At 37.8% G+C, this 26237-nt stretch overlaps 1 protein-coding gene across 1 annotated transcript; it reads right to left on the bottom strand.

The window, feature by feature from the left end:
- Positions 1–241: 241 nt before the first annotated feature.
- Positions 242–26128, bottom strand: SELENOF (selenoprotein F). The gene is made up of 5 exons (XM_065842462.2): positions 26012–26128; positions 23038–23205; positions 11531–11594; positions 3637–3686; positions 242–1250 (listed from the first exon to the last, which is right to left on the bottom strand). Exons 1-5 carry the CDS (start codon positions 26078–26080, stop codon positions 1119–1121), a joined length of 483 nt encoding a protein of 160 aa, XP_065698534.1. The 5' UTR covers positions 26081–26128; the 3' UTR covers positions 242–1118.
- Positions 26129–26237: the final 109 nt, after the last annotated feature.

Genomic DNA, 26237 nt, shown 5'->3' with positions numbered 1-26237 from the left:
TTTATTGTTCTGCTATGAAGCTGATGATTTTTTTTTTCTCAAAAGCTGGGAATAAAATCTGTGAGTTGTAGAGAATTTTCTTGAGATATAAAGATATATATGAAGAGAAAAACTGAGTACCCATTCAGGCCATAGCATAACACCCATCCAACCAAAATCTGTTGTGCATTAAGTAGCTACATGGAACACTCATTTGCTAATTAGACTTCAGGAAAAAAAAAAAACCAACAAAACCAACACGTTATTCTTGCTTTTACCATATTTATTCACTCTAAGTGGAAAAAAACTGACAAGTCATAATGGTTTTGACTCATTACCATACATACCATCTATATTCCCTGTTCACATACATTTCAGCTGACAAAGAAAAATATACGTTTTAAAAGAACAGTTTATAAATTGATTTGATAAACAGAGTTCCAATAAACTGGTGAAAGTCAGAAGGAAAGGTTTTTCAAGACTTGTATCTCATGTTTTCTGAAGCAAAACACTTAACGTAAAGCACACCTGACATCTGACTTCCATACACCTCGGTGGTTTTCTATGTAGTCTTCACTAAAGTGTACTTACTAAATGTTTCACTGTACCAGAGCATGAGAGTTCCTCCTTCAGCTTCAAAACCTGTGAACTAGATACTCACTGTAAATAATGCTTCTACAAAAAGGACAGTTCCAATACAAAAGAGAGGAGGGCATTAGCGGTCAAGTTTCTTTGGGAGAGAGTACATTGCTTTTGCTTCTGACTTATAAACAGCAGCAGACAAAAGCACGGTCATCATTTCACTTATTATTTGAAGCTCTTCAGTTTTAAGAGCATTTGTAAAAACAGGTCCAATTATAACAAACTGATATTTACATAATTAACTTTGAAATGAAGCATTTTGTTAGTGATAAATGCATTAAGAGCTGAAATATATTAAGATGAGCCATTCTGTTTGTCAACTTGTCAGATATGCGTGCTGAAGCTTCCTCCTCTAATTACAAGATGTTCAGTACAGCACAACAGATACTTTAAAATTAATATAGAAGCTGGAATGATTTTTTTAAACTGTAGCACACTACATCTGAGGAGATTACCATGACAAAACATGAAAAGGAAAAAGGACTGAAAGCAATGATTTATAGACGTTCTAACTTTTCACTTAAAAATTCTTCCACACTATCTGTATTCCACTTGAGGATGCTCAGTTCTTCTGCAATGTTCCCATTGTCATCCAGCAGCTTTAGTACAGGGTCGGAACCACGCACATACTGCAGGAAACAAAATAAATCAGTTACCTTGGGCTGGGAAATGCGTTGTCCATATGAAGACTTCTCTTCCCAGCTGATTTACATCAGTTAAAAAAAATGTCAAAGCAAGAAAAGTAAAAAGAGTGATGCTATGCAGTGCGAATATTTAAGAACAGAGCACTAAATAAAATCGGAGTACTCTGGGCAAACCTTGGCAATACAATTTGTGCTGTGTTCTAAGCTTTAAAAACGCAAAGTTTAGAACTCTTAAAAACCCCCAGAGAGACAAGGCTGGTTGTTCCTCACAATGCTTAATGCTATAAATATTTCAGCACAATGTATTTTGTTCTGATTTTAAGAATTTCATTACTGGGGTGTTTAATAACAACGTATTCTACTTTTCTTGAAGAATACAGATCTATAAAAAAAAAAACAAATTAAGCTTATGAGACCAGTTTTTCAGCTTCCTCTATGCTGCTACCTCCTCTCCTCCAGTATTTTTTCACCTCCTGTCCAGATTCAAAGAAGATGATGTTCAAAGCTAGAGTTTGTATGTGTATACAAAGGCAGAACCAGTAGAAGGGGAGACACTGTACAGAAGCTTTAAAGACAGAGGTGCTGTAGGCTGCAGGCTCCACCAGCAGCAGTTGGCCAGTGTTTGCAGCTCTGGAGCAGCTGCCTTCTTGCCAAGTCCTGAGGAATGAAGGTGGGAGAAAAGAAGGGCTAAGGGACAAAGAGCCCTCATGACACGGGAAATTAAAACACATTAAGAGCAGCAAATGTTTTTCTTGAGATCCAGAACAGAGTTACTTGCCTTAAGTAAAACAGGTAGGAAACAGCTTCAGTTCAGACTCCTGACCTGCATTTAATGTCAAAGAGAGGAAAGTGGAGGAACAAGCCAAATGAGATTTTGTGTCTGTGTGCAAAACACCACTTGCTCTCCTTGGCCTACTACGCAAGCTAATGCATATGCAGGGCAGCAATGCCATAAGCCCAGCTTTGAACAATGGTATTCTGCTTCAACTGTTCTAAGTTACTGAAGTCGCATTTTTGAATTACGCAGCTGAATGACTTTTCCTCACCATTTTAGAAGTTTCCAGTCACTTTAACAGCTCAAAGTTCTCCTATCAGTTTCTAATGCGATCACATTCCTTCCTGCTGTGTTGTATCTATGCCTACTAGGCTTTGCTGGTAACATAATGCTTTAATGCTTCTGAACACTCACTAAGTCACAAAATATGTAATGCAAATAAAAGCTTTTAGCAGTATTAGAAGGCTCTAACCATTTAAGTTTATGGAAACATTTCCCCAGGAGTATTTTACTTTACCCTACTGAGCTAAGCTAGTTGATTTTACTTAATGAAGCTAGTGGCATCTCTAATCCATTTACCAAAAGTCTGGGAAAATAAATACCATTTGCACTACATTTTTTTCTGGTAGTGCTCTGTACCAGTTGTAGTCTTGACTGCTTTGGTGTTCAATACAGCTACAAAGTTTAAAATAAAAATGAAACAGCCAGACATGCAGAAGGAGAGGAAGCTTTTGAAAGAAATGGGAGGACACACAGACATGAATGCATGAGACAGGCAGGGGAAAACTGTTTTAGACGGAATCTGCTGCTGAGACGACAAATCACTTATTGCAGCCATGCATAGCTATGAAGTGATTCCAGATGGTACCATTTGGTGAACAGGGATGGGAGCACAAGATGTGAGAATCAAGATGTATATCTATGAAGTATGCTGGAAGTTCACACAGGATTTTAAGAGCAAGGTGAAGTCTTACACTAGATCTTGAAACCAAAGAATTGTTTGAGTTTAAGGCAGTGCAGTTTATGCAGCTTTGCATATATGTAAGTCAAGAGAAACATCATTCAGTATATACGTTTCTATAAAGCTGGATGTTTGAAGACTATGAAGAAAAACAGAATCATAGAACATAGCAAGGAAATTCTGAAAGGGAGGAGAAAAATCTAACAATCACTGAATGATTGGAAATAGTGGCTCCATCAGAAAATGAGGGGAGAACTGGAAAGAAGAAAAGGAAACTATGGCAGAATAAGCTTGAGGAAATCCAAGATATCCACAGAGTAAAGACCTCACATTCCCTTGTCATCTGCTATTACGTATGTGTTCCAGGATATTTTTTCTTGGATTAAATAAAGTAACAACAAAAAACCAACCCCAAACCCGAACAATAACAAAGAATTGGTACCAAACAGTTACCGAGCAATAACCCAATTAATACTAGCAGCAGTAACTCGTAAAGACTTATACTGGCAATGCAAATATATGTCCTCTGCTACAGGATTACTTGATCAGCAGATAAGGAACAAGCCACAGAAGATTGCCTCCACCAAGCTTAACTCTTCCTAACATCTCAAATGAAAATTTAAGTTACTACTCACCTTGATTTGCAGTCCCCTGAAGAGTTTTGGCTTATCACTCCTGACAAAAGCTGCGGTTTGGAGGAAAGAAAGAAAGATAATCAAACTCTTCTTCACTTGCATAAAGTAGATTTACATTCAAGCTAGTATCACCTGAATTATTTCTTTTGGAACGATGCTTTAGAAGGTATATTAAAGTTAAAATTCTTAATACCCTCACAAAATTCATACTACTAAGCCTACTGTGCCTAAGAAACACCCTATTTTTGCCAGGATCTCAAACAAGCTTCATATCTGCCTGTTTTTTTCTCAAACATGAATTCAACTGTCTAAGTCAGTTTATCTGCATGTACAAGTGCCAGTCTCCAGCAGACTGGCCCATATGCTGCTGCGATACACAAATGTGAGGAAAAGTGTTAGCACGATCAAAATCTGGCTGAAGAGGTTTGTGAGGGAGGCTGAATACAGCACACTCCGCACAGGCTGTGGCGGTGTGGGGGAAAGGGCAGAGGGGAAACTGCGGGAAGAGGTGTTATTTGTGCAAACAAGATGGGTGATCTTGTGTTGCAGAGATATCTGAGGTTACATGTTGAAAACCAGCAAGGAAACAAGAACAGAAAACAAGAAGCTGTTATCCCGTCTTCTCTTGACACTCCTAAAGGCAATCAGCTCTGAGGCGGACTCCGTGGCCTGTCACGTAGCTACATGAGAGAAGTCGAGGTCGGAGGTGAGCTGTCCCTAACAGTTCTTCACTCGAAGCACTAGTCCGCAAACATGAACAGCAGCACAGTCCCTGTATCCCCACAGCACAACCCAGGCCTTGTGTCAGCGTTAACTTTAAAAAGAAATGATGATATGAACTACTTCAGGACAAAGCGTGAGCATAATCCCCTGCTTCCAAACACTTCTGCCTAATAAATGTCCGATTTCTAGAAGTATCTAAAATTTATTTAGAAAACAGCATAGTCTACATTCCTCCTCCTTACATTCACGTAATGCTAAAGGCTGAATTTAGTATCTGTACTGCCATTAAGTGGATTCAGGACACTCGTGTAGCATGTCAACAGGCTCCCCAAGGATGAACCCCGCCAGTAAGGGTTGACTCTTACAAAGGTATAAGCTGCATGTTAAAGCTGCTTTTTCAAGGTTATGCAACAATGAATCTCTCACAAATTGCAGTGCATCCAGCTGGTGCATGGAGATGAGTGCAACCTCAGGACTCATGTTTCATACTGCCTCACAAAGCGTAGTGCTTTCCTCAGTAATTGTAAAGATGTCCCCTGGCATCTTTATACCTATCTTTATATTACTGGAGACAGTTACCTTAACACTTTTTCTCAGTATGTATATACAGAGTGGCATTTATTTTCTTCCTTCTTCCACTGGGCTCCCAATACACACCAAAATAATACACTCTGCCTGCTGCACCAGCCACTCCACAGGATAAACAAGTTGGAAAAATACCAATGCCCCAACAAGCTGTCAGATAAAATAGATCAGGGGTGTCAAACTCATTTTCACCGGGGACCACATCAGCCCCGCGGTTGCCTTCAAAGGGCCGAATGTAATTTTAGGACTGTATCAATGTAACTACTTCTACAGCTGTGAGGCTGATGTGGTCCCCGGTGAAAAGGAGTTTGACACCCTGTACTAGATCCTTGAAGAAGAAAATACGGCTTGTTGTTGTTCTTTCTGTACAACTATACACTAATCTCATATTTTAACCTGTTCTTGTATAACAATTTCAAATAGCACTAAATAACCAGTAATTACTCACACACTGCAGTTCAATTCTGATTTAAATTCACAAAGACATAATTTTCAACTCCAGTGTCCCTGTGACCTGTTAATTGTCTCGGCTGTCATCAACAGGCAAAAAAGTAGCAAAGACATTTCTTATTATTTGTTAAGTCCAAAGCATGTCAAACTATTCCATGGGAAAATTTTCAACTTTTTTTTTCAATTGAAATGTAAAGCTGTAATCAGTCTCTAGAGCTTTATATGGAAAGGAGGTTATGAGAAGCAGTCATTACATTGGGTAACTTTAATTGCCAAACTTAAAGAAAAACTGTAAAAGAACATAGTAAAACGGATCAAGTTTCAGAAGTAAATCCGAACTGTGGAACTCCATTGTAACAAAGAACAGCCTTTGGGGGTGAACTCAGGTTACAGCTCTTTAGGCCTGTGACAGGTGTGAGGATTTGTTACTTCAGTGACAGATGAAAGCTCATTTGGACATGAGTGGCTGTTCTCTGGCTCCAGTGCTGGACTGAACAAGCTTGCATAAAATGGGAAAAGAATTAGATGGAAGAAGAAAGTATTCTACAGGCAGTATTACATATTGCCACTTTAAAAGCAGCTATTACACACTTGTATCAATATCAAATGTCTAAATCTTCTGAAAGCTGAAGCACTACAGAGCATTTTTCCTGACATTTTAGACAGGTGGAACAAAATGGGTTTCTGCTAATGGCATACTTGTTTCTAATGCTGATCATAGTGACTTTCTGCATTAGTTACCTGAATTCGCAATGCAACAATGAAAAACAGTTACTGTACAGGTAATTCAATTTGTATATTCTCAATTTTGGAAGCTAAAATGAGAAACTATTATACTGGCATGCATTAAAAATACAGATTATCCCATCAAACACTTTTTTGTTTTCCCCCACATAATCATGCCCTAAATTGAATAAACAGCCTTTGAATGGAGTTGATGGGGTTGGGAGTCAGATGCAGCTACAGCACACATTTTGGGACATGTGGCTGCCGCTTCTCACACACTATGGTGCACACACTCCACCTTCAGCACTGCCCAACACTTCCCCTCTGTACCCTCACATCAACATTGCTGCTTCCTGTCATCCTGTGTCTGAAGGCTACTTGCACATCTTTATGCCACTATTTCGTAGTTTGATGTTGAATACTAAAATCCTAGCTATCTCCCCATTTTAGAGAGTACACACTGCAGAGAAACATGCACTTATAGAACCCAGCCACGGGTGAGCACTTTCCACTTTGACTTCCACAAGATGAACCCTGAGCTTGGTGCCGTGACACTACGTTCCGCTGAATTAACCACCAGACTAGAAGTCAGAGCTGTTCTACTGCCAGCTCTGCAACTGTCCTTTCACATAATGTTAAGGCAATCACTTCACCTTATGCTCTTGTAAAACATGTGCCATAGCAAAGCATATGCCGTCTGTTGAAGGCAAGCCTGGGGTGAGCCTGCACAGCAGCCCTCATTGCCACACAATCGGCCTCAGCTAAAAGGTCAGGTGTGTATGGGCGTTGCAAAGCCTGACAGCCCCAAACGGTTTTGGAAAGAGAGGTAATACTGAACAGCGATTCTGAAGACCTAAGAGCAGCCTCTGCCTATGAACACAGCAGAATGGAGAAACTCACTGACATCGTTATAATGTCACTTTGTTTTGATAGGCAACACTTCTTTGTTTGGAGAAAGCCTGTGAAAACTAGTCTGTTGGAATTAAAGCCTAGAGGCCTACATGGAGGTTACTAAGGAATCTAAGAACCACTCATGCCCAAGCGGCAAGTCTGTGTATATGCCTGCACGCCGGCGCTATCCTCTCTGCGGTACACTAGGACGTACCATAAGAAAACATCCTGACCCAAAATGGACGTGATGCCAGATCTCTCCAGGCAGAGCTGCAGGTGTATATGCTCAGTATAACTTTCTAAACAGAGCTGACTAACTACTGTTATATATTAAGGGCATGATCCTGACTACCAAGGATGTCTACATTCAGGAATATTCACATTATTTAGATTCCTGCTTTAGGAGCAACCGTCTCCTGCTTGATCTGTAACTGAAAAAATGCAAAATGCTGTTGAGAAAAAATTAAAGCGCTCTCTTAATACTTGAACAAGAGCCAATATATAATGGCAGTAAAATCTCACACTAGTTTTCAAACAACTGTACACACAGACTAATGTTTTTAACCTTGTTTCTGCAAGCATCAGAAGGATTATAATGGCCTCAAATGAGACAGACCTGGAAGTGATTAAAAAACCTTACTGTCTCTGTTATATCAGTTGCAGATTCTAATGGCAGGAAAGCACAAGTCAGAACTAGTCAAATCTTCAGCACAAGGTCAGCAATAAATTTTTACTGCACAATTTTTCCTCCTGGTAAGCTACAGCATGTCCGCTAGCAAGAATCTAATGTGATTAAGTATCTGTCAGCAATAGAACAGTCCACTTGTTCAAATTTCTAATCCTTTTGTTATTTAAAAAGCTGTGCTTTTACTTTATATTTATTCCTTTGCTTACTGTTCTAAAACATGTGCAGACTACATATGCCCATGGGGACTCATCCAGCTTTTTGAACTGGACATACCCTTCTCTGTGTTATTTTTTCTAGTCAACAGAAACTTTCAGCTTCTTCCGAACTCTTGATGCTGTGTACTGATACACAGTTTCATGATGAGACACGTCTCATCCAAAATGCTGATTGTGTCCTGAAAAGCAGCAGCACGCTTTTTTTTTTTTAAGGTGCTTATCTCCTCAGCTTGATCTGAAGAGAAGTATTCTTTTAGTTTGTCTATCATCTGTTTACAAAAGATTATGGTAAAACCATGCATGGCTCCCACTACAATATCCTGCATTTCTTACCCCGAGTTTTACTAATGTTTCTACTAATGTAAAATTTAAGGTTTCTAACTTTCTAACTTCCTTTCACCAGTATTTAAGAATTACAAATGAAAACAACCATGAAATAAGCGATCTTACCTAAAAATACAATCCCATAACAAATTACATTTTAGTAGCTAAAAGAGTCCCCTTCAAGCTTGCAGAACTTGGCAATACAATAGAGTGCTTACTGACTCTGGAGTCAGAGGATCTAAGTAGTTGCAGACTGGGTGAGTTCAAGGATTAAGGACCTTGTTTCCGTAACAGGTTTGCTGGGAGCATGTCTGTTTCTGAACTAAGAGAGTCACACATGGAGAGGTGAGAGCTATTCTATCGATGAACAAAGAGAACGCAGAGAAATATGAAAGAAATGTTCAATGAAAAAACACAGCCTAATTCAGTTTTTGTTAACCAAACGGGAAAGAACGCAGGAGTCTAGACATCATGATCTCCTATCTCATCATGAACAGAACACAGCTGCCACTGAAAAGTCAACTTGAAACAAATGGGCTAGATTAATCACTGGCCCAGCTAACTTATTCTATTCCAGAGCCTTAGTTTTATGGATGCCACATTTTCTGTGTTACCTGGTATAATAAGATATTGCTTCATCTATGAATCTTGTCACTTACGTTTTCCATGTTCTACTTTGATGGAGTGCATTTAAATGATAAGTATCTAAAAGGACTTTTATACAGAATAATTTCAAAATATATTTAATATAGGCATTAATTTTACAGTACAGCATTTATAATGGAGCAATTTATTTTTAAGGGAAACTTAGCAGGAAAAATATTTCAGTACTGAACGTATTAAAGAGACTTAAAGAAATGTGGTCTGTTACCTGACACCACAAGAAGCTGTATTTGAGAAACGTAACAGATACCCTTGGCCATGTTCACAAAAGCATTTAGTAGTTTGTTATGATATTACAAAGAATAACATTCAGTTTAAGATTCAGATAATCCTGCTGAGGACTAGATTTTGTTCATCCTGTTGCTAAGGACTAGATTTTTTTCATCACTTGTCACTTCTTTGCTTTCCCAGTATCTATAAATATATTCCATATGTAATGCTTCTCACATTTCAGGCACACAGGTGTATTCAGCAACTATTTGTAGCTAAAAATTATATAACCAGTAATTTTGATACAGAAGGACCATAGAAGACCACACTTAGTTGCCGTGAGAAACACACTGTTTTTTTCAACTGTGTAACTTCCTTACTGTGTATCTTTTACAAACCTTTATTAATTCAACAGATTTTAATCCTTATATATATATATATATATATTTATATATTTATCCTAGTATATATGTATTTTAAGATGTGAATCTCATTATAAAAAACCCCACTCGGTCAAATAAGATATAATCCAGAAGAAGTCAGTGACAAATCAGGTCTGCAGGAGTAAGCCAAGTGACAAACCAGTTTACACGGGTACTTAAAGACTTCACAGTCAGATAGAGAAGTTAACATGTACTGATCCAAGTAATTCTAATACATACAGAGTCCTCCAATTAGTGGTGCCACTTTGTGTATATTCTGAAACAAACAAACAAACAAAACCAAACTCAACCCAACAAAATCCTAGCAGAAGCTACGGGAAAGGAATCCGAGTTATTTGCAATGGGACATTGTCAATGACAGGCTGCACAGTTCAGTGAAGCCTACAAAGACAATGCTTCAAAAGCGACAGCATGACCTTCAGGCAACCAAACTTCCCCAGCAAACATCCAAGTGAAAAGCTGAAAGAAAAACACTTCTTGAATGTTAATGTCTTAAGATGGAGACATTACATACTGTTTCTGGTAGAAGTTCAAAATCAAGGGAAAAATCTAAGTAAAAGTATTTGGAGATTAATACTAATGTGAGGACAAACACCAGCTGGAAGAATCTCTATTGCTTTTAAAAAATTCTAAATATGCTCTTAAAATGTATCCCATCTTCTAACTTGTTCTAAAACCCTAGCAGTAAATTCGGTCAAGATAAATTTAGACAAGGTAACGGCAGAAATTGGTGATGAAAATGCAAAAGAGATCTTTCAGTGCACTAGTCAGTCCTTTTTTTCTTGTTACTGTACCAAAGAAGAACTGGTAGTCAAAACTGAGAACTTACTGAAAATGACTGTAATTTATTCAGTCATTTTAAAAAACAAGCCATATGACTAATGGAATGTAAATATTTGAGCAGGTTTAGATAACTAAGAATTGCAAAGAAAAAAAAAAAAAAAAAGAAATGTCAGTTTTCCCCTTTTGGAATGTATTTAATGGTGTGCACACAGCAGAAACTGAGGGCATAATGCAGGCTGGAGTCAGGCTGACAGGTTGACCTTTTCCTTCAAACCTACAGGTCAAAGAGCACTTAACGTACAAATTCACAACCATAAAGAAGCTGAGTGAATGCGCAATAACGGTTGGGAATCTGTTTGCTATGTTTTTTAACATTTGCTAAATTTGAATGGTCACGGAGATAATATGGACTCCTGTGCTACCAAAGTTGATCTCCTCACGCCCCTGAAACAAGACAAGTCATTTAAACAGTTCTTGGTTTGGCATTGTACACAGCAGGAAAGAGAAAATAGCTTTGCTCTGGTATTGCAGTCAGTTGAACTGTGTGCAGGTAGGGGTGGCAGGAGGGGGTGTAAAGCAGCATAACTTCTGTTAATTGTAACCTGTTAAAAAAATTGTATTTTTTTACCTTTTTGTCAGTCAGCCTTCAAACAGGGAGGTATTAACGCTGGCCATGGGAGATGGAGAGGTGCTGTTTAAGCAATTTTATGTCTAAAGTTACGTTAACCTTTCTTCTCTATGTCCACCTATGTCCCAAGTACAGTATTATGCTTTTCATTACAGAGAAACAAACACCAAGTATTGCTATCACCTAAAATCTTCCCCCATTTGTAAGAAAATTCCACTATGAAATTTCTCAGAGATGTTTTTCCCAAAGCTTCCTCCCACCACACACTGATGTAACTGATCTTCCTTCTACACCACTGTATTCCGTTTGCTTTAGTTGACTGTCATTATTCACCGACAAAACAATTATACTGCAGGATCTATGAAAAGAAAGCAGTTCCATAAGTGCACAATATAATTTCTTTATCAATTACCGGAGACCAGTTCTATGAGTCTCATGTCAATGCAACTTTCCCGATATAATATACAAAATTTATGACTACTTGTAGTAGTACTTAAAAAGCACATTTTGTCATTCGGCTGTGACAGAATTTCATATTTGAAAGAATAGCAGTGGCTTTACTTACCCTGGACTTGAGGGAACCTTCCCAATTTTCATCCACATACCTCTAGGACAGCTCCTGCATAAAGCTGTAATAATAAATAGAAGTTGTTAATGATACTAAAAATCTAAATTACTAGTTTACTTATGGCTGAACTACTTTTCTTTGAGGAGACAATATGCTATTGAGTCGATGGTAACTACAGACAAATGAGATCCTAAATAGAATCGCCATTCCAGACCTGTCTCTGATTTATGCAACAACCAACTGTTCACTCAAGATACATCAAAATTTCCATTCATTATATTGAAAATGTAAAAAGAGGACAGAGAAGATCACCTAAGATATACTGTTAGAAGCAAAGCTTCATTAAAAAAATGCAATCAGACATGTTATAATGGGAATTATGGACTCATAATAGGAAAGTTTTATTTCTTCCTCCCCAAAGATACTAAGAAAGTCTCATTTTGTGAAATTTTAGTTTTGATTTTAAACCTAACTTGGACAGTGAAATACTGTTTATAATAAAGATAAGGCAGTGAACTTAGACTTCTCATTTGGGCTAACTATTAGTAGTTTATTGCAGTTCATTGTGATTGCAGAAGGAGGACAGAAAACATTAACAGGCCTTAGCTGAAGTGATGTACAGAGGCTGGGCCAACTTTGACGTCAATCACTTCTATCAGCTATGCAAGCTACTCAATGTTCTTAAAGCAAAGTATAAGCTCATTTCAATTCGATGCAGTATCTAAATAAAAATAAAAAAACCTACTGATCATGTACACTATCACATGTTTTTAAACTTTTGAGGGTTTTTTTGGCAACATGCAATTGATTCTATAGTTTGCTTAATTTTAAATCTAAATTAACAACAGATTTTTCTGGCTACTAAGATAAAACTTCATACTGTAAAGTTTACACGTAATTGTCAATACTGTACACCAAATCATGTCCTTCTAATCCTGAAACCCCACTGTTTATACAGAAGCTGACAGAATAAGCTTCACTTAAAAATGTTTAATTCAATTAATTATTTCTATAAACAATTAAGACCTCTGCTTTCATTTTCTTTTAGACAGTGTTTTCATGTGCAAGTCAGGACATGGAAAAACAGAACCTTATGAAATGAAGTAAATTCACATTTCACTTAAAATATGAACTGTGGATACATGTAATGAAAAATAAGCTTTTCCTATGAAATGTCATGAGTGCTAACCACTCTGAAAAAGGAGTGACAAATCATAAAAGCAAAGCACACCTGATTCAACAGAAACCTCCAAGACAGTGTTAGTAACACTTTGACACCTCTGTAAGCATTATGGAGAGCCAGGAATACGTCTTCAGAATATGAACCCTTTGAATTCAGGTCCAACTAACAGTTTCCTAAACACTATGAACTGGAACACAGGAAATACTCAAATAATTTGCTGGAAAATCACGATTTCTTTCCTGACACGAACTAATCAGCAGTCATGACTTTCGTAGGAAACAGAACTAAAAATGTCACATTACATTATCTGTTCAGAACAGCATCTCAGAAATTTGCTTAACTACATTTACATTTTCAACTAGACATTTAAGATAAAGATTTGATTGTTAAAACCCAGAACTGCTATGAAACAATACTCAAGAGATCAAAAATACCAGATTTTTTTAAAGCTCTTTTTCACCACCCAAAGAAGATTTTAATTAAAAAAAGACACTGATAAACAGCTCAGATACTCACTTACATAATTAAAGTTCCTCTGGACTTAAAACATGAAATAATTACAAAGATGGAGGAGACATGGAATAGTGAGATTATAAACTTCACCTTTTTTTCTATTCATTATTCTATAGACAATATTCAATGACAATTCTATCAGCAATCCTAGATTTAGATATCAGTGCGCACACTCACTCATACACTGAACATTTAGACTGGTTGGCTGATACTGACAGTTATCTTCAGCTTTTTGTCGAGAAGACAGTAGAAAGCAGCAGACAAAGGAATAAATCGCCTTTTTCTATTAGTTAACCAGTTACTTTATATATGTGTGTAAAGAACTAAGCACATCCAAATTTAGGACAACAGTAAAACCAACATTTTTCAATTCTCATTCCTGTAAATAATTCTTAGAGTTTATTTTTTTCCTGTTCAACAAGGATTTCTATGGAACAAGATCACTGCAGGAATCTAACATATCTAAGACTTCTTGTAACTACAAACCACTGCTAGGAAATATCTGATGGAAGTTTAACAAAGAAAACAGCTTAGTTGTTGATGTCTATATTTTGAGCTTATAACTCTGCCATAATTGAAGCCCAGCTGTGCTGGTACAAAAAAGTTCCGATTCCTGCTGGGACAAACAGCTGCTCTCTAGATGGCTAGACTAGAAAAAATGAAAAATCAATTGGCTTCATTTATAACGCTAAACAAAGGTGTCTTTTGCAAGAAACACAGGTTTATTTGCATCGCTGAGCCCACAACAAAAGCAGACTTGTTACTACTATCTACTGCTGCCACCAGCCCATCGCGGCCAGAGCAGATTTCCCCAGAGCGCCCGTGAAGGCGCCCACTGTGTCCAAGCATCACTGGGAATGACTCGGAGCTCTCGGTGTGCGGGCACACGAACATGACCACTCAGTTCCTTACACAATGCTTAACTCATACGTTAGTTCATTTTAAAATAATGCTTCACTTGTTTTAGCGCCCATCAAAATGAGTTTAGCACTACAAGCGATGAAATAAAGACTCTTTAAACTACTCCTAGTGTCCATTTTACCATCCAAAGCTAGTGCTGTTACGATTTCCAGGCTGATTCATGTCTGCGTCTATAAAAATAACTCAGCTTTTTCAAAAGCATTCTAATAGTATGCTCTCTAAGGCTAGTGTGATGAAATCTGAACTTCCCCCTGACCTTCTACCAAGCATCAACTTGAGTTAAATTTCATTCAAAAGCTTTTTGTAAGCACCCCAATGTCTTGTAATAGTTTTCACCGATGTAATGAACATGGCTCTTCACAACTGAGAGGAGGAAAACCACGCTATCTGTCATGTCTGCTTTAATGATGAAGGAAAGTGGTAATTACAACAGAATAAACAACCATTCACATAAGAATAGTGTTAGAAAATATGTATTGTAAAAATAATTATTCCAGCAATTAAAAAAAGGAACCTTAACTTAGGTGAAAGAAAGCATTTCACCTGTTATTAGGAAGGGAACTGAAGTAATGTCTGTGAAATTCCAGAAATGCTTCATTTAGAAATAAATACAGTATTCTTATCACAATTACTCATGGTGAAAACTGCAGAAGAAAAATTACATTCCTGCTATGAAGCTGCTGCTGTATAACTGTTAGTGTTTACAATCAAACAGGAATTCAGATCAAACCAAATGGAAAAAATGGTACTTAACAGAGATGGCTCCTTGATCATAGTAAAATGGTGTTAGATCACAGCTGACAAAAAAAAAGTTTTGCAAAATACAACAAATTATCCCTAATTTTACTCCTATGGCACCTATACTTTGCACACTGGTTTGTCCTAACTACTGACTGAGCCTGGCCCCGCACAGGTTACAACGTGTCACTCAAACTGGAATTGTACAGCTGTTCCAACCAGCTGAAAAACATTCTGGCATGATCATATCTGAAAACATGCAACAAACCAGGTTGTTAGGCTAAAGCCACACCATGGTAAATAGCTATCTTACAAAATCGGGATTCTCTCCAGTATCTGTATATTTTCCTAATATCAAACAGTTTAAAAAATAAGGTAAAGCTCTGAGAACAAGGAGTAAAACAACTTCTGACTACTGCTAGAACTCTGGAATTTTCACTTGGCTGAGATACAAGACAATCTTCCACTAAATATTTACCAATAACTAATCTCTTTCCAATACAAATAATTCTTGTTTTTCTGAAATTCGCTATATTTTTGATTCCATATTACTATATAAGCAGATCTGCCAGAGAAACCTCATCCCCTATCAACTCATACTAGTGTTTTACTTCAAAGAAAAGTTGCTAAAATACAGATATTATTCTTATGGGCCAAAGTTCCTCGGTGTTTGCAAATTGGTATTTTTTTATAATAGGGCGCATGATGACTTTTTTGAAAGGCATGCAAATTATTTTTGTGTGTGTCCCACCCACCCAGGAAGCAAAAAAAAAAACATATTAAAAATTTATATTTGTTCTTCTGATAAATGAAGTCACATAAAGAAAAGAGATTCGGGTGCAAGTTTCTTCTGCAATTTCCTAAACGCTTACAGCTACCAATTCGTTATTTTTCCTAGAAAACTAGATTAGTTAAAATAGAGGAATATACACTGAGATACAAACTATGAAGTATTTTCTCTTCTATGGGGGAGAGAATGCAGTGTATTCGTATGGACAGAAGTTTTCAAAACCTCTCTAGTCTTCCCCTTCTCTGGCAACAGAAAATGAGCAAGAATGTGTGGGTTAACAGGGAGCAGGCAGGAGGCCTCCCTGCCAGGCACATTATGAATTACTGGTCTGTAATGCAGAAAGCCAATAAAGTCATTGCTATACACACACGTCATTCCAAACTGATGTCATCAGTAAATTTAGTAACATAGAAACTGTTCCCATTCACAAGTCATTGTCCCGTGAAGGGAGATGCCCAACTCTTAGAATTTGTGCTATAGCGCTATTCCTGTGATTAGTGCAATGTATTACAGGCAAATTCCTCTGAACAAAGCTCAGAATCTAAGCTGTCACCCATTTGCAGGGAAGGAAATTCCAAATTAATATAAGGGTGAAAAAAAGAGTCACAATGAAGTTGTTTAAGCACTGAAACAATTTACTAAGAAAGGTAATAGAATCTGTATCCGTGGAAATCTTCAAAACTTTTGAGTTCTGCTTTGAGTAGAAGACTCAACTTTTTTATTCTGTAAGTAAATTACATAGTTGTGTGTTACTATTGCAATCTTCAGCATACAGAAAATGTGTCATCTAAGCGTTTAATTTTTGGTGTGAAACAATCTCCTCCAAGCAGTATTATGTAAACTTTTTTGCTCTTTACCTACAACCACCACTAAAAAGCTCCAAAACAACTTCCCCTCTTGGCAGACTATTTCTTGTTAACTTTGCTCTCTGAAATGGTTTTGTGTAAGCTCGGGTGTGCAAGAGATCAGGCACAAGGGTGAGAGAGAAAAATGCAGAAGTGGAGCAATCATCAGCTTTAGACCTCTGGAGCTGCAGTGTGGATCAGGTGGTGTGAATGGCCAGTTTAGGTGAGTGGGGTGGGGGTGAGTGGAATAGAGGAGGGTGGCAGAGAAAAGGGCTCCTATGTACATGGATCTAGTGGATAGAATTATGTAAGCAAAACAGCAGAGACAGAAAGTTAACAGTTTAAGTTCCAGTTTTGGAATATACTGTTGGATTAAGTTTGCCATCTAACCACCTACTTAACTCTAGAAGTAGAATCTCTGAACATCTCTTTATTCTCCAGAATGTGCTTTATTTAAAAATAAAGTATCTGTCTTAGGCATTGAGTTGCAAAGAAAACATTGAGAACAAAACTTGTCAACTATTTATTTCATTTTGCACATTTAAGTAATTTGGAGACTTCATACTTTCTGAAGTTGCTTCAACAAATGTAGAGTCAAAGTCCCAGTATTTTATCCAGATGTGTATTCGGATGAAGGAAGTCAGACTTAATTAGATAAACCTATTCCATGCACCAGCACAGGCGCACTTCAACAATTTTAACTCATATTTGGTAAATTCACATTTATCATTTCCCTAATCTTTTCTTTTTCACTGATAAGACTAGAAAGAGGTCTTCCATATGTAAGGCTTGCCCTACTACACACAGATAATTTATTTTTATCTTAGTTTATCTGACAGAGATGAACCTTTGGTGAATCTGATCCAAACAAAAGACGGTAAATTTCTGTCTTAGGCACTGAGTAGCTATCTGCACCTTCCTTATCCAGGGCTACTGCTTGTCAACATTCATTTTCATTGCTGATAACATCATGTACACTAAGAAGGGAAAGAGTGTCTATGGTAAAGTTTGTGAGAAGGACATTTTTAGTACAAGGAATAGCTGTGCATAATATTCTGAAACAACAGTGCTATGACAAGAGACCTTCTCAATTAGAGCAGCCGTAATCATCTCAATTCCCCAACTTCCCTATCGCTATTCCCCATAAAGTTATTCCTCTGTGAGCTGTATGGGACACTTTTTAGTGAAAAGCAAACTTTGAAGGGAGGTCATTCGGCATGTTAGACCTAATTACAGAGTTCTGATTATTTACTTTAGTGTTAAGTTAAATATGCTGTCATTGAATCATGCTACTTTTAAAAGTCACGCTTGGTAAAAACAGTGAACGTGAACCATCTTTCAGTAGCATGTTAGAAATCAGGAGTACAGCTATGTGAAAGCACAATTTGATTTTTATGAAGCAGACAAAGGATTTTATAGAACACATCAAAAGACAAAAAGCTGGGGTTTATGAGAAACAGCTACAAGCAATCTAAAATTCTAATTCATTTATACAAGTATCGATATGGTTTACACTTACATTACACCACTGAGATATCAACGAATTCTAAGTCGTTCTCTATTTTTACCCATTGGGTTGAAACAAACGACACGAGACTGTTTCATTGGAACTATTCATATTAAGAGCCTCTGGCAGAACAAGCCAGCAGCCAACAGTAATTTTTGAGTGCAGCACTTTAATTAGTGAAATGAAAAGAAAAAAAAAAAACCTGAAAAATTAAACTAAATTGGGTCACACAAAAGTAGCCTAAAGCATTAAAAGCATTTCAAGTTATTCTAGTTTCAGTAATTATTGTGAGTTTTGTAAACTATTTTGAGTTTTAAAAAGTATGCCTGAACAAGGACATTACCTTATTCCTCCTTGTAATTCATAACAGCACATGTAAAAAGGTGGAATTTTAAAAGAGCTTTCAATTTATTTTTTATTAAAAGTAGCATGCAGTCATAATTACAGTGGACAAGTTTATTACTAATATTACACTATTTATTTTATTTCCAGGAGGGGTCTCACACCAACACCACCGAAAGAATTGGTTTTAAGTTATGGTCAAACTATATCATAAGGAGAGTATAAGTATTATCTCTTAGGATTAAAACAACCCTTTCTTAGGAACAGTTTCTGCATATATGCAGAATGTTTAAAGGTCTCAGTAACAATTTTGTTGTGAGTGACAGATAAGGTAGACTACAGAAAACCAAATTTGTATAGGCATATTTTTCACCTTTCAGTGAAATTAAAATCCTCTCTGCAGAACAGACCAAGCTGAACATTCACAGCTACTTATTACATGGGCTAAATAAACATAATACACTCTCCTTCTGTATATAGTCCCTCACCTCTATAGTTTTCACCCACAAAAACCTACCAGAAATAGTGTGTTACTTTGCAGAAACAGGTGGCCAATGTAGAAGAAGGGGTAAGAGCCCAGGCTTCACTTTCAACAGGCTAAAAGTTCTATGGTTTTGCAGTGTTGAAACCGGCCAAACAATTCACATCTTAAAATAACTTCCCACAATTGCAAGGAAGCAAATCTCAGCTTGATACCCTGAAAACACGGTATGATCTCCCTGCAGATATGTGAAAGTACCTGGTTAAGTACAACACTCGTTACAAGGTAACAGCCAGGGCACAGGTCTGCAACACATCCAGCTGCCACACCTTTTACCAGCCTCACTGCAATAAAGACATGCTCACCTGACTGGCCAGTGGAAATGTGTTAATAAAACTCTAGGAAAGTTTCCTCTGCTGTGCTTTGACTTTTCTCCCCATTTCCCAGAGTAGTTAGTATGCATCCTTAGGACTTTCTCCCCAGTTGTTTCTCCGTTTTCAGCATTTTTCAAAATGTTGAGAAAACACAATACTTACTAAAGGTCACTGAATACCACTGTTTTCTAAATCTCATCCATTGTTTGTCTCGAGCTAATGCCATTATGTCCATAGACTTGTATTAAATTTCAAAGAGCAGTCATAAATACTGAAAATCATTGTAGGTTCAGGTAGGATGTAAAATGGTGATCTGAATGTAAAGCAACCTTAAGACGGGCTTTAAGATTTTTTTGAAAAAGTAATAGCCAAAGTTTAAGCTGCCCACATTTATTTCAGGTTAATATTTCATAATATTTTCATGTAAAAATGTAAGGAAACTTTTGTATTTACTGGTGCAGGAAGAGCGTCAAGGTGAAAACCTTCCCTCTTGCAGCACAATAATCCATTTCAAGTTTCTGAAATAGTTTAGTTATTTATATTGTTACACTTAGAACAAGTTTGGTGAAAAATAATCCTAATTCTCTCATTTTCCTAGTAATGCAGGGGCCAGATATTCCAATAAATTATTAAGCCATGCTTTGACAGCTTATAATATTTTGACAACCCTGAATATCTGTGCACAGGGAAGTTACTAAAAATCTCAGCATTTTAGATGTTTTTGCTTAAATTTGCATAGTGGATTAGTTATTACCCATCTCTATGTAATTTTAGCTATGAATATACACTCCTGTATCGTTACGTTTGCCTTGCTTTACATTTAGAAATAGTGTACGATATACACATGTGATGTTACCCATGACAACCTGTCATCTAAACCATCCATCTTCATGCTTCAAATTTCAGGCCAATTTTTGCTTATATTTGATGTCACGTTATCCCATTCACCAAACACCTTAACATTACAACATGACAAATACATGACAACAGAAATTTAAAATGCTGAAGTTCAACATATCTTAGTCAGCAAAATATATCTCAAAGCTCTGTGTAGAAATATTGATGACTTTTTAGGGTTGTAGCAATGCTGCACAGTGCAACTGTGAAATATAATGCAAATTTCAATACAGAGTTGAGTCTTAAAATCAATTTGGATTTTGACACACATATATTGTTGAGATAAATCTAAGATTATAATACACAATTAATGGAGTATGCTTATAACTATGTCTGAAACGATCACACAGCGTAAGTGAAGCTGCAGATGGAGTGCAGCTATTTTCAGCTACTGCAAAATATGGACAATCTCTCCTGCTACTACAATTTCACGCACAGTTAGCTTCACCTCCATTTCATCCTTCTAGGTTTTATACACCAGCAGTACTCTGCATCTGACAGACTGAGGCTTAAAACTTGCAGCTGTCTAGAGCAACACTGTTGAAAGGAGCTGCTGAGTTAGTCTGAAAGTGAATACAAAATCTCTAGAAGAGGAGAAAATAACCAAAATATGTTTTTTTTCATTTTACCCACAGTACAATTACGAAGTAACTAAAATATTTCACTGGATGGGTGTCAGCAGAAGTTAAGAGCAAGACAAACACTGGGTAACAAGAGCACCTCACAGCTGTTATCCACAATGTCAGTTCACGGAATACTGGACCAATAACAAGACCAGCATTAATAAACATCTTTCAAGGATAAGAAACAGTGGAAATCTATAAACGTCTCATTTGAGGTTGCACTGATGCTATGCAGCACAAAGTATTTTCAGGACTGGGCATGTTTCACACATCATTTGTGAAAAGTATCATAATCACTCCTGTAATTCAAGCCGACACTTAACATGCTAGATCCAAATCTCAAGTATCATCAGAATTAATTTTCTTCAAAAATGTTACAGAAGTAAGAAAAGATAAAATAATAATCAAGACGTATAATGAACTGTACTATAGCAGCAAATTGTTCATATTTACTACAAAGCACAAGCAGAAAATGAAACTGGGTAAACCAACACAAATACATTAAAAAAAAAACCCAACCTGTAATATGCAATCTCTCAGTTCCTATGAATATACAAGTTCTGGTTCACTGTGAGGGGATTTGTTGAACAACCTTGAAACCCCATCCATTTCACCATTATCCACATGGTAAAATCCAGGTCTGATTCAGGATAAGCAGAAAAACATCTATTGATTTAAATTCTGCTTTTTGATCCAACTTTTATTAATGCAATGTTTACAATACAAACTAAGTTATACCCTTGAGTAAATAATTGATAAATTGATAAAGACAGATTTTTTTTTTCCCCCTCAAAAGTCACACTGACAGAAATGCAACATAACTCTTCCTGTTTATTTTCCCCCAAAAATGACAACAGAAATTATCCTGCTCCACAAGTTCTTATGCTACATTATACACACTGAGGCAAAACTGTAGGAATATTACCTGAATAAATAAAAGCACCTGCCCCTTACGTGAGGCTTCCTGGCTGCTGCCACCACAACTGCTACTGGTTGTGGTGCACAACCACAGCACAGCTGGAGAGCCTTTCCTACTCTTCCATTCCCTCTTAGTACATTTAATCAGATTTTACTGTGAAACTTTTCAGCTTGTGTATGTATATGTATACATACATGCATAAGAACTGGAACATTGTCCAGAGACAAACTTTCCTTTTAAGATTCATAAACTTGGCAAAGAAAAACTATTAGATAGTAAGTCCCATAAGGATTGTACCGAAATATTACTGCAACCATGCTTCTGTCAATATAGGACACAGCACAATTTAGAGTCTTATCTCTTACCTTAATAGTCTCTCAATATTAATGAACTGCTAATTATTAATTCCCTGCAAATCTCAAAACCTTGCTTCTTGATATTTAATATATTGTACCTAACACTGTAGTCAGTGATTTTTTTTTTTTTTCAGAATTATAGGCTAAGGGGGTTTTTTAATATTACGCTGAATCTAATATGATAGGAGAAACTTGCTAGATTTCCTCATTAATTTCATGTTGTCGGTTATTTAGCTATCTCCTAGCCCTTAAAAATAATTTCAACACCTCTTCTTCTCCTTGAAGTCTCTACTTTCCTGATAACCTATTAGTCTTCAATGTACTCTGGAATTCTCTTAAATTACAACGCATTTGAAAGCATGTATTCTTTTCAACAGCTCTGTAAAAATTCTTCCTTGCTGACATACCTTAAGTGAGATATTTATTTACTTACTACAAAGGAAAGGTTTTGCCTTAGTCTAACTGACCGAAGCACAGCATGGGTTCTGAGCAAGATAATTCCTGATATTTCTAGCTGTTAGAACCTAGCTGTTCTCACTGGTGCAGAACAGAGTTGAGCAGCCCTGTTCCTGTTAGGTTCCTGCTGCTCAGGAGTTTACCTGACGGCTGCACCAGCTGTTTGTTCCCAGGGACTGAGCTGAACTACCCTGGACATTACACTGTGGGCCAGTGGCCAAGCAATAGCTGTGATCAAGAACACCAGTCTCTTTACTCTCTTTTTTTGCCCTTTCCAAATCCCATACATCGTTTCACTGAAAGAAGCTCGATGTAGCTCCCATTAGTCACTTCACGTTGGAGAAGGGCCGTCACAGAACCAAAGGTTCCTCTGCTCATACAGGGATATTATTTTAGAGCAGCATGGCAAGTCTGCAGATCTACACCCTGTGTACACTGGACTATCAAAGAATCTTCCTCTTGAGATTATAATACAGGCTCTCATGTATTTTTAAAATGAAGTTTCATTAAAGTAACAATGTGTTAAATTATTCCACAAAGGATTTGGTCCAAAACCCACCTTTCTTGTTTCCAATTGAGCTTCTTCTTGGCAGCACTGCCTGCAGAATGGATCCAACTGATTCAGATTGAACTGTCCGAGAAGGTTGCAAGAACTGCATAGCAAGTTACTGGAGAAGCCCAGCTCTCTGCAAGCTTCTGATGACAACTGTGCTCCGTATACACTTATCTGAAAATCAATACAATGTTATACTTTAGTATTAAATTAATTGTTTAAGAAAGGAAGATTTAAATGCTTTAATGATTAGGAAGAACAACTTAGTCTCTGTGACAGTTTTACAGTAATGCCTAATGGTCTGCCCAAAAGTGCAAAACACCACCTTATTTTGAAGAATAGTCTTAAACTAATAGTGAATTCTAGGCACTCATAATACATACATTTCAAGGTATCAGACCTGTCAAAATTAATTTATATATACTTCTGACAACTCTATTGTTTTCCTATTGCTAGTTCCAAATTAAGAAAAAAAACAACCATAATGAATCAGCTGAAATGCATATGCCTACAGCTCTCTAAAGCCTGCTCTTTCAAAACAATTTAAGTAAATTTCATATCACCAAAAACACACTTGGGAAATAAGTATAAGAGCTAAGCTTGGGAAAAGCACAACCAGGGAGTGATGAAACAGACCAAACTGCTCAACAAGGCATACAAGTAAGATTTTAATTTCATGCGTGCATTAATGTTACAGGAAAATCGCATACTAAATGTGGAAGCGTAGATGAAAACCTGCAATTCTGATATAGTAGTAATACATTAAAATACACAACTCAATTACACGGCTTCTATGTAAAACACCAGTTCTTTTTTTAATGAGCAGCAAAAGCAATTTTGCCAACTATCCTAGCACTTAAATGATATTTGGGTTTTGTTTCCACATTCCCACTTTGCTTACACAGGGATTTCTCACACCCTAGTTTTAACACCTTTCCTTCCAGCTGTATGCAGGGGAAGAGGGGCCGGGGAGCGGAAAGTGCGAGAGGAAACTGAGAAAGGAGAGCGAGCAGACTTTTCCCAGATGCTTCTCAGTCTGGGTTAAAGACCTTGGGGAAAACCCATATCATCTAAAAACAAAACAGTCATCAAACATCTCTGTGTCCAGAGACTGAGACGATACCAGCAAACTGGACTGGAAGATAACAGATGAAGAGTTAGAGGAATTATGCTGGGCCAAACAGAAAAATAGAGAAGAAAAACCAAGTTTGTCCCTCAACAAATCAGACTTCTTGTCACATCCACCCATCATTTAATATACGCAGCATAGCCAAGTCAGGTAGAGATAAAACCCATTTCTTCTCCTATAGTGGCCAACTTACAGCCAAAGATGTCACTGATGTGACAGATAGGAAATGTTATAGATCAGGAATTGGTAGAAAATATACTAGATGCCTCATTATTCCGTTTCTCTGTAGCTGCTAAAAAAAAAAAAAAAAGGTAAAGCACAAACAGAAAAGTATAATGTACAGAAAATTATTCTGAAATCACTATTCCGTCAGGCAGAAAGCTATTTTTCATCTTCCTACAGGACACTGCTAAAGTAATTTCTATATATAACAGCATGCAAGCAAAAACAGGACCCTATTCTACTGGAATAATCTATTATTAATCCTTTCTGAAGGATACTGGCAATAAGAAATATAACACCATCACAGTAATAGAGAAAAATCTAAAGAGGATGCCAAACACTGCCAAAGTTATATTTCAATTATTGTTCACTTATTAAATTAATGATGACGACAGTAGCCAAAACAGTTTTCTTGCACCTAGCTGCTTGCCATCCACCCCTCCTCCTTTTATGATTTACTGTCACCTTCTCTTCACTTTAGAATCTGTTCACCTGGGAGCAAAAATGGTATTAATGACACTGTCATTTTGCTTCCACCAGCAACACTCCTCATACTTTTTCCCAGCGAACCTCTACATCTACATATGTAAGGCAAATACTCTTCTGGTTTTGGGAGGGACAAACCAAAACACAGTGCATGAAAGCACATAAAGTCTTCAACATCAGTGAAGAAGTTCTGGTTATAAAACCGCAGGGAGAGGGAATAGTAAAAAAAAATAAAATAAAAAAGAAGGAGAAACTAGCCCTCCCCAGTATTTTTCCACAATTTTTAGTACTGTAATTATTGTACTATCCTGAAATAATAAGCATACTAATTATAATAAATGACAACATAGTTCCACCTACTTAGCCAGCAATGTGCCTCATTTCAGCAGCATGCTCTCCTTTAAAGCTTTGATTACAAGTACACATCACGTGACTGCTTTGCTTTCACATTAATTTAATATATTAAAGCAAATTCAGCATCTATACAAATCGCTTTAGGAAGTACTTAGTAGTTATTATAGTGAAAGATTTGAAGAGGTCTTTTGTACAGCCTCATGTCTCTGGAGCTCGGGTGGGTCAGAACTTTAAGGGTATGAGGTGCCTTAAGCCAGAGAAAGCTGAGCTGGCGGGACAGCCCTTCACGCTGAAGAAACCGAAAGCCACCCAGCTTCACTTTCCAAACCCATTCTTAATTTTGTTACTATGGATAACCAGGCTCACGAAGGTTGTAACAACAGACAGGTCCCATTAAAAATGCTCGAGAAAGCCTATACGCTTGTTCAAGGAGTCACAGCAACACCCGACCGGCCCGCTCTCGGAGTTGACCGGGAGAAGCGGGGCCGAGGCGGAGGCTGCTCCGGCTCCAAACCGCTGCTCCCGCAGTCTGGAGGAGCAGAGGCAGCGACAAGGGCAGAAGCGGAGAACACCCTCCAACAGAGAGAGCGAAGAGGCGGCCGGGAAGGCAGGAGCGGGACGAGACACCAGCCGGCGCCCCAGGGCAGGGCAGGACAGGGCCCGCTGCCCCCGCCTCCCGCTGCGGGACACGTCTCACTCCCGCCCCACCCCCCCCACACCCTCTCTGACTCTCTCGGGAAGCCGCAGCCGCGCTCAGCCCCATGCGAATTCCCCGGAGCGGCCGCTCACCGCCTGCAGCCCCAGCAGCAGCCAGAACCAGCACCGCCCCAGCGCCGTTAGCTCGGCTGCCGCAGACATCTTGGTGCCAGAACGCTCCTGACAGCGTCGCCGGGAAGCCGCTGAAGGACCTCACCTTTCGCGGATGCCCGGCACACTGCCTGATGGGGGAGAGGGTAGACTGGCTCCCAGCCCCCGGCACCACAAGCAGAAACAGCTAACTCAGAACCGCTGCAGA

This window comes from Patagioenas fasciata, chromosome 6 (genome assembly GCF_037038585.1).
Source record: "Patagioenas fasciata isolate bPatFas1 chromosome 6, bPatFas1.hap1, whole genome shotgun sequence".
NCBI lineage: Eukaryota > Metazoa > Chordata > Aves > Columbiformes > Columbidae > Patagioenas > Patagioenas fasciata.
Note: the sequence above shows the minus strand (reverse complement) of the source record. Positions and strands in the feature narration are given on the sequence as shown.